This window comes from Pimephales promelas, chromosome 7 (assembly GCF_988280905.1).
Source record: "Pimephales promelas chromosome 7, fPimPro1.hap1.1, whole genome shotgun sequence".
NCBI classification, from domain to species: Eukaryota; Metazoa; Chordata; class Actinopteri; order Cypriniformes; family Leuciscidae; genus Pimephales; species Pimephales promelas.
Window position 1 is genome coordinate 34,530,028 of NC_142775.1, and position 9,491 is coordinate 34,539,518.

At 36.9% G+C, this 9,491-nt stretch overlaps 1 protein-coding gene across 1 annotated transcript in view; it reads left to right on the plus strand.

Annotated features, from left to right (window-relative positions):
- Nucleotides 1-5,801, plus strand: part of ube2e3 (ubiquitin-conjugating enzyme E2E 3 (UBC4/5 homolog, yeast)) — a 44,372-nt gene extending 38,571 nt beyond the window's left edge. Inside the window, exons 5-6 of the mRNA XM_039683651.2 lie at nucleotides 3,826-3,973; nucleotides 5,259-5,801. Of these exons, the coding sequence (XP_039539585.1) occupies nucleotides 3,826-3,973; nucleotides 5,259-5,356 (246 nt within the window). The 3' untranslated portion in view covers nucleotides 5,357-5,801. The remainder of the gene's footprint in view (nucleotides 1-3,825; nucleotides 3,974-5,258) is intronic.
- The last annotated feature ends 3,690 nt before the right edge of the window (nucleotides 5,802-9,491 follow it).

Consider the following 9,491-nt stretch of genomic DNA (forward strand, 5'->3'; position numbering starts at 1 on the left):
GTAGAAGGCTGCATAATCATGGTTTGAGAACCTGCATAGGCAGCTCATTAGGGTTCACAACAGGCTCTCAATCTAAATGCAAAATCAAATGGATTGAATGTATTTAGAAGCACTAATACTTCAGATTTGTTCTTGAATATGGGGCAGAGCTTAAAACGGCTGTATCAGCCATTTGATACTGTTCTTGAGCTTATAAATTCATAAATCAAAGTTAAATCCCATGACATTTCTAACATTATATGAATGTAAATGATGTGTTAAGCATTATATAATTTAATCATATTCGATGTGGTCCTTCGATTATTATTGGTGCTCAGTTATTAACAATGTTGAAAACCCTTTTTTGTGCTTGATGTTTTTATGGAAACTGTATTACATTTTTTAGTTTAATAGAAATAGAAAGTTAAATGAACAGCATTTATTTGAATTTGAAATGGAAATATTGTGTCCTTGCTGAATGAATGAATGAATGATTTCAACAACAAAAATAATGGAATTATTCCAAACTTTGGACCAGTAGTGTAATATGCAATGGAAAAAGCAATTCAACTATTATAGTAAAATACAAAATAGATGCATTTTTCACAAGTCGACACCCATCTGTGTGTGCTATTATTAGCCTATAGTCGGTCACAAAAGAGCAGTGGCCTTTAATTAAGATGTATTAGGCCTACCAAGGACACTCTGTAACAGATCATTCAGAACAGGTTTGACCTCTGTTAAAAATGCCTCAAGAATAATGTGATGCCGAACGATTGTGTTTGTCTGTTATTTTGTGTGCTGGGTGGCTGTACATACTCCTTCGGCATCGGCTAGCATCGGCTATTTCCAGCGTAAGGTAACTAGCGCGATGCCGCAATGTTGTGAATGTGGTTCAGGGAAGCTGGTTAACTCCTGCTCGGGCTATAAACGCATGTTTGTGAAAATTTGAGTGGCTCTTCTTCGCCTCAGTCTGGCCCTCATCTCAACTGTCAGTGGCATCTGTAAACAACAAGTTTATATAAAGCTCATGGGCTGATGTGGGCTCTTTGTTCAGATCAAGTCAATGAAAAGCTCTAATCCACTAATTATAAACAGGACTCATCCTCTGCGGTGGATACTGGCCCTCATTCTTTTGTCAGCAGATGAATCGCTGGGTAACTTGGGGGAGCCGATCTCGCCTACGTTGGTTTAGGGTCTGTGCTCTGTGAAATCGCTGCCTGCTCTCGCTCGCTGAACGGTGTGGCTTGGTTAATGGTCCACTAATCTGTGCTTTTGTGAATGTCTGTCTGTGTTTGGGAGACAGAGAGACCGACGTATCTTCCTAAAAGTCTATCTAGAAATAAGAGTATGGATAAACTCGATCTGTAGGATAAAGGCTCTTGTGCATTGGGTTGTTTACAGAGTAGTTTGGTTGTGTTTTTAAAAAGAGCTTTTTTTATTTAATTTCTCTCTATCTGTTAGAATGTCTACTAAAACCCCACCTGACTGTCTACTTTACACAAATAGCTGACTTTGTCGCTTAGCTAATTATAGAATAAGCATAAAAGGGTGATCAATGATCATTCAATAAAAATCTGATCATGCCTAACTTTTAAATGGATTCAACATTTAAATAAAATTATCTGACTGATCAGATGACAAAAAACAGTGGTGTGTGTGCATAATATACACTGTAAAAATTGCTGGGTTGTTTCAACCCAAATTTGAGTCAAATATGGAAAAACCCAAAATGCAATTAAAAAATTTACAGTTGAAAGTTGAAGTTGGGTTAAAATGTGAAATTACATTTTTAACCCATCCTTTGGGTTTGTCTATATTTTACCCAAATTTGGGTTAAAACAACTCAGCATTGTTTAGAGCGTATATATTAACATTTGGTGTCCAAGTTATTTCTTTCAGCTTTTTAAAAAATGGTTATGTTTTTAATTATTTGAATATTTTGAATTTTTTTTTTGAATTTTTTTTTTTTAAATTTGAAAAAAAAAGTTAACTTTTTTTAGTCATTGTCATGAATCACAAGATGTTACAGGCCATAACAATATATTTCCTGTAAATAGTGTCTTAAATGGCTGAATAAAAAAAAATCATGAAAATCATGATTTCTTGTTGTCCAAATTAGTTGTGTATTTTTTCCCATCATGTATCATTGTGTAATAAATATTGTATTTAACTTTTCTTTTGGTAATATTTCATATATTTTATTTATAAAAGCCCCAAATAGTCAATTTCCTAATTCTACAACATTTAAATTGTTTAAAAATAACTTTTATCATATAATAATGTGTCCATAAATCTTGTCATTTGTTACCGTACCATACTTTTCCTTTAAATTGGTGAAATTATCTCCCACAACTATGTAAATACTGGAAATGATGTTACTTTCCCTCACTGATAAGATCTGAAGCACTGAAAAGTGTGTGTGTGCTCTCTCTGAGAAAATATTTAAATCTAAAAAGTTCTTACACCAAGAGTTATTTTCTAAAACGTCAAAATTGTTACCACAATATTAAAAGAAAAAACAGAATTTATCAGTGATTCTTTTAATCATGATTTCATTAGTGCCAGAGTTTTTGGATAAAGAGTTTTAAATTGTCAATTCTGTTACCGTCAAACTCTATGTATTAACAGTAAATATATGTTTATAAATAGATGTTTTTTAATTAAAAGTAAAAAAAGGAAGTAACTTGTGTTTGGGAATCACTGAATTATTAAAATTAAACAATTTACACTGAACTGACTCTAAAACTGAATCTACAATTAAAAAATTTAGCCCTCTTAAAACTTAATTGATGAATTACTCAGCAAATACAATATTGGATGAAGTAAATTTCTTAATATTTAAAGGAATATACAAGTATATGTATTAAGTGCATGGCTGTGTTCCACTAACTATAGTAAATATTTTATGTAAAACAATATACATTTATTTTTATATAAATACTAAGTATATTTACATTCAACATTTCTGTTGTGTTATATTTCTGCCTAAATGCGGCTCACTAAGAAGTAGTGGCCAAAACAGTCAATATTATGTTATTTCAAGCTATGTTGGTGTGGGATTTTTTTTTTTTATTGTCTCTTTATGATGTTAGTTTAGGGGGAAAAAAATATTCTATCAGTATTTTTTTCAGGCGTGCGAGGTATTTCTCTGCCTAAATGAGACCTTTGGCTAAAAAGACAGCTGCACACAAGTTAAAACACTAGGTTGTTCTCTTCATAGGGGAGCGTCATGAACTCTCTCTCGTTTTGTTTCCCAGCGTTGTCCGTGAGGCCTGACACTGGCTGCCCGTGTCACGCTGGCTGTGTTTTCGACCGAGTCGGACTCCTAGACCACCGTGTTCATACAATACCCACATTGTGCAAGGCTGGCATGGTTATTTTGGTCGCTCTGTTTATGCTGCATCATGTGACGGACGTCTTAGTATTTGCTGCAGGGGGCCAGAGTGAGACGCAGTCAACAAACAAGAAGCACTCTTTATGTGCTAAGGGAACAGACTAATGCGCGACCCAGAATATCCCTTTGACCCGTATCCGGGCCGTCCCACAATACTGCGGTCAGCGGTGTCCCGCTGGTCCTGTAGAAGTCGTCAATACTCTAGATAAGGGCTACTGACACAGTTGGGAAGCTGGGTCAGGTTAAGCTTGCTTGGCTCTCTTGTCTCAATGGATCAATAGCTTTCAGGATTCAGCCCTGGTTCTGAGAGTGCCGTTAATGAGAGTGAAAGCTGTGATCCCCCCTATATAACAAGCATCCAGAGCATTAAAGCGTGGTTCTGGACTGGTGAGCTAACATAATCCCTTTTTAGACTTGTTTTGTGACCGTGTCGGTTTCCTCCTGCGCAGGTCACGTTCCGTACGAGGATCTATCATTGCAACATCAACAGTCAGGGTGTGATCTGCCTGGACATACTGAAGGATAACTGGAGCCCAGCTCTGACCATCTCGAAGGTCCTGCTCTCCATCTGTTCTCTGCTGACAGACTGCAATCCAGGTGAGTACCGCAACTCAAGGCTGAGCAGAAAAATGTTCTAATTGGTTAAAGGAGTAGTTCACTTTTAAAAAAACTTTTGCTGATAATTTACTCACCCCCATGTCATCTAAGATATCCATGTCTTTCTTTCTTCAGTCGAAAAGAAATTAAGGTTTTTGATGAAAACATTCCAGGATTTTTCTCCATATAATGGACTTCAATGGGAACCAAACAGTTCAAGGTCTAAAAGACAGTTTCAGTGCAAACTGCAAACTGTTCAAAGGGCTTTAAACGAATCCAGACGATGAATAAGGGTCTTATCAAGCGAAACGATCGCTCATATAAAAAATAAATAACAAAGTTTAAGTTTTATAAGCTCAAATCTTCGCCTTGCTCTGTTCTGTGATGTGCGTTTGTGACTCTCCTGTTCGAACTCGTTTATCAAAATGAATGAATCTTTTCCAGAGTCAGCTCATTCATTTCATTCATTGAATGAACCAAATGACACAAAAAAAGGTTCTTCATTTTGATGAACGAGTTCGAACTGGAGATTTACACGATTTACGTGACCAAGGTGACCATTTGAGCTTATAAAACTTAAACTTTTTTTTTTTTTTTTTTTTTTAAATGAGCGAACGTTTCGCTTGATAAGACCCTTAGTCATCGTCTGGAATCGTTTAAAGCCCTTCGAACAGTTTGCAGTTTGCACTGAAACTGTCTTTTGGACCTTGAACCGTTTGGTTCCCATTGAAGTCCATTATATGGAGAAAAATCCTGGAATATTTTCATCAAAAACTTTAACTTCTTTTCGACTGAAGAAAGAATGACATGGATATCTTGGATGACATGGGGGTGAGTAAATTATCAGCAAAAGTTTTTTTTAAAGTGAACTACTCCTTTAATAGCATCCCAAGGCGTCATCTAACTGACGCTTCTGACCATGCGTTATCACATTTCTCTACGAATGAATTTAAAGCTGATGACTAAACGTTACGTGTCTAGTCATGTTCGTTTAAGGTCTTAGGGTTAAGGGAACACCGACCTTTCAGTACAGTTTGGAATCCTCTGTAAAGACGTCACCATGTTTGTCTCAAACATCTCCGACATTGTGTCAGCTGAGTCAGCGCATGACAGATGTGACTGTTGAAACCCACACAGCTCTTTCATTTACTCTCTTCCCACTACTCTCTCTCTCTGTGTCCTTCCCAGCGCCTGTCTGCATCTTTCAGAAGACTGTGTTCTCGTTGACTCCTGGGTATAAGAATGTCTCACTTTTTTTTTCCCCCCCTCTCTGTTCTTCTCTCAGCGGATCCTCTGGTGGGAAGCATAGCTACTCAGTACCTGACCAACAGAGCAGAGCATGACAGGATAGCTCGACAGTGGACCAAGAGATACGCCACATAGACGGCGGGCCGCTGACACCTAGACCCCGCTCACCCCCATCCCTCCCCCCTCTTCCCAAATCCCCTTTGTCCATCCCTCCTTTCCACACTCTTCTCCTCCGCCGCCCCAGTTTCCATCACCCGCAGGAGTGTAAAGATCCAGGAGAGGCAACTTTACAACGTGCAACAAATCTTTATAGCCTTTACAATACGGACTTCTGTGTAAATGTCATACTGATTCTACCCCGTGTTTTTACCCGATACGGACTGGGAGCGCAGACAGGACCCGCCAAGGTGTAAAGGCTGCCGGAGTAGAATTTTGTAGCTGTAGATTTAGTTCTGTTTAAAAGCCTACTTGCAAGTCTTGCTTCTTTGGGATATAAAAAAAAAAAATGTATTTTGTGATGTAATAAGGAAAATGTTCCTAAAGTCAACCAAATATTATGGTGCATTTTAGCCTAATTCATTATCTGTATGAAGTCAAAGAAAAACGACAAAAAAAGAAAAAAAAAAAACAAGCTGTAGATTATTAGAAATGATGTCATTTATATGAGACCCACACTCATTTCCAGTTCTGTGGTACATGCTGTTGTGAATCTGTTATACCTTTGTCAGTTTGTAATGGAGCGATCTCATTGAACGTTTTGTAGCTCAGCTGAAATGAGCAACCACTGTAACATCCCCTCAAACACAATAAAAAAAAAACTGTCCCCCGGGTCACGTGTTGGTGTGTGTTTTGTTTGTATTAAGACCCGATCAGCTCAAAAGTGATGCATGGGCTTTTGAACGGTTATATTTACTTTATTAAAATTTTAAAGGCTCTTTTTTTGGTTTGTTATGGGGATGTTATCCCACAGCTTTAAAATATATAAAATCATCACAATTTAAATTAAAAAAGAGTTGTTTACACAGTTTTTAAACGGCGTGACCCTACAAATCCTTAAATTATATTAAAGAAAAAAGCACACGTTAATTAAAGGGATAGTTCACTTTGAAATTAATTTTTGGTATGTTTTAGCTTACTTCAAGAGAGCATCAGGTATACCTCCAGGGCCATAACTTAATATATATACAAATGATAACAAATTATAAAGTTTAGAAGTGTAAATGTGCATTTTCCTGCAATATGTAGGTGTCTTTATTTCTGCAGTATTTTCAACTTTGATATTTTTAGGTCAGACCGTTCTTGTCTGTCAGTCATATAATAGAGGTCTATGGTCACCACCTCAAAGAACATGCACAGAGAAGTCCAAATTAAACGTGTTTTAATGACTCGTAAATGTAAGTACACATTGATGGCCTAAGACACGAAACGAGCAGTTTGTGTGAGAAAACGAACAGTATTTATATCGTTTTTACCTCTTGTTAAAACAGCCACAAAGTGCCCGTGCCCTCAGATGACTTTGACTGTGGTTACAAGAGGTAAAAACGATATAAATACTGTTCGTTTTCTCACACAAACCGCTCGTTTCGTGTCTTAGGCCATCAGTGTGTACTTGCATGTACGAGTCATTAAATCATGTTTCATTTGGACTTCTCTGTGCATGCTCTTTGAGGTGGTGACCATAGACCTCTATTATATGACCTCTATCTAGTTCTGGTCATGGTTTGTAAAAAAAAATCATGATACTGGCAACCTACTGTAACAATGAAGTACTTGCATACAGTTTGTATATTGCTTGCAAAACATTTCATCAGAATGTTGTTGTTTTTTGGGTTTTTTTTTTCAATGGCCATCAATGGAGAAACCAGCTTACATGATGTCTGTCAGAAAAAAAGGTATGAAAGCTGTCACTGGGGTGGTACCTTTTCAAAAAGGTACACTTTTGTACCAAAAGGGTGCATATTGTACCAATGTGCACCCTTTAGGTACAAAAGTGTACTTTTTGAAAAGGTACCGCCCCAGTGACAGCTTTCGTACCTTTTTTTCTGACAGTGCTGAACTCTTTAGTTTCCACTCATGTATGACTGACACAAAGAAAAAAACTACCATTTTGGGGAATACTTCCTGTTCATTTAGGGTCATATTAGTCCACAGCTGACTTGTGGAGTCGCTCACTCCACAACACACGTGGGTATGACATTAATTAGCACTGTTATGTCATTTTTGGCATCCATGAAGGGGTCACTTGGTCTCTTGTGTACATCTCACATTCATATTGGCTCTGCCTTCCGGGTGTTTCTGTAGTCAGAGTGAGATGAGATATTTTTTTAGGGTCGCTCCTAAAAGAACATTGGTCTCGACTCACTTTCTCTTTGGCTGTGAGTGAACTGAGATTCATTCTGACCTGTGTTGATAGTGTCAGATTTACACCCAGGAGGGCAGGGGAATGCGAACTACAGCCTGTCCCAACTTGAATGTTTGCAGCCCCCTAGTGGCACCTTTCTAAATCACACTTAGCTGGGAGGTGATGGAGATTGATTATTTTATTGGTTGTTGTCAGTTATCGGTTGATTATCCGTTTTATGATGTGTGGTGATGTTTTATTATTATTACTTTTTTGTCTCAATGGAATCTCTGAGGCTGTGTTGGAGTACTAGCTTTCTTATCTGAAAACTACACAGTATAATATACACTCTAAAAAATGCTGGGTTGTTTCAACCCAAATTTGGGTCAAATATGGACAAGCCCAAATGTTGGGTTAAAAATGCAGTTATAAAAATGTACAGTTGAAAGTGAAAGTTGAAGTTGGGTTCAAATTTGAAATTAAATTTTTAACCCAGCATTTGGGTTTGTCCATATTCTAACCAAATTTGGGTTAAAACAACCCAGAATTGTTTAGAGTGTATTATGCATTATATGCAAACGCAACAATAAATGCTTGCAACGCATGCACTCCATTTTTAGGTGCATTTTATGTGGTACAAATAGGAGAAAGTGTAGCTGTTAGTCGTATTTTTTTTTTAAATAAATGATATTCTTTAAAACCCATTGTATAGCATAATTGTTTACACACACACACACACACACAAACGTTTGGAATGTATTCATGTTTCTTTTGATCTAAAAATCTTCAAATTTAAATAAACAAACAAGCTAAATGTAAAGAAATAAAATTATATTCATACATTTGTTTTTATTATTTGTATTGTAACATTTATTTAACTTTGTACATTTATACTTTTTGCCTTATATTTAATCATATTTATACATTTTTAGTAGATCAGTTGGTTTGGATGCAGAAGTGTGCAGCAGGGAATTCCTTTTTTGATTTTGATGACTATTTTTCTCAAATATGAAAAATGGTAATTAATTGTTAATGAAGAACCTGTTGGAGACTGGGTCTTCATCACATGACCACACGAGGGAGACAAACCATGACGTCCTGACGATGTTCCGTTTATAGCCTATAGATTTATTGTGGCTTTTATTTGAGTTTGCCTTTTGATAATTTATTCATTTCATTGATCCCATCAGGGACCGTTCTCATTAAACGACATGCGGCAGGTAGAACGTGAAATAGTGCATTAAGGAAAAGATTAGTTTCATGTCCATGGTTGATGAGAGGGGTGGAATACTGATGAAGCACACACACCTACTACAAAACCAGTGGCGTGTCAAACAGCCTCAGATTCAGTGAATAATGAGACGGGACGCTCTGCTGTGATCAGGGCGGAGAGGACAGACATGACCTCCGTTATGATTAATGTCTGTTAGAGTACAATAGGAGATCTCACTCTAACCTCGCTTCATCCCTGCACAAATCCCCTTGCCTTGAGGTGTTATGAATGAATGTGCTTTCTTTATCATCTGATTTCTATGCGCTATAGCCTATTATGGATGTTACTCTGTATGTGGGATGGCTTGCACGAGGATCCATTTGTGCTCAGATGTGTCCTATAGTTTACCAAAGCAATAACCAAGACTGCGTTATTGTGAAAGAAAACTCCTCCTTGCTAAAATCATTGTAACAGACAGTCACAAGATGATTATTGCGTTTTAAAAAGGCAGTAATAGAAAGAAGGATAATAATAGTTTAAAACTTATTGGCAACACTTCACGGTAATGTTCAGTTTGTTAACATTAATGCATTATCTACCATAAACTAACAATGAATGAACCACTTTCTACAGCACTGATTTGAGATAAAGGCCTATACTTGATGTTAATTCATGTTCATGATACATTAACTTATATACTGAAGCAATTTACAATA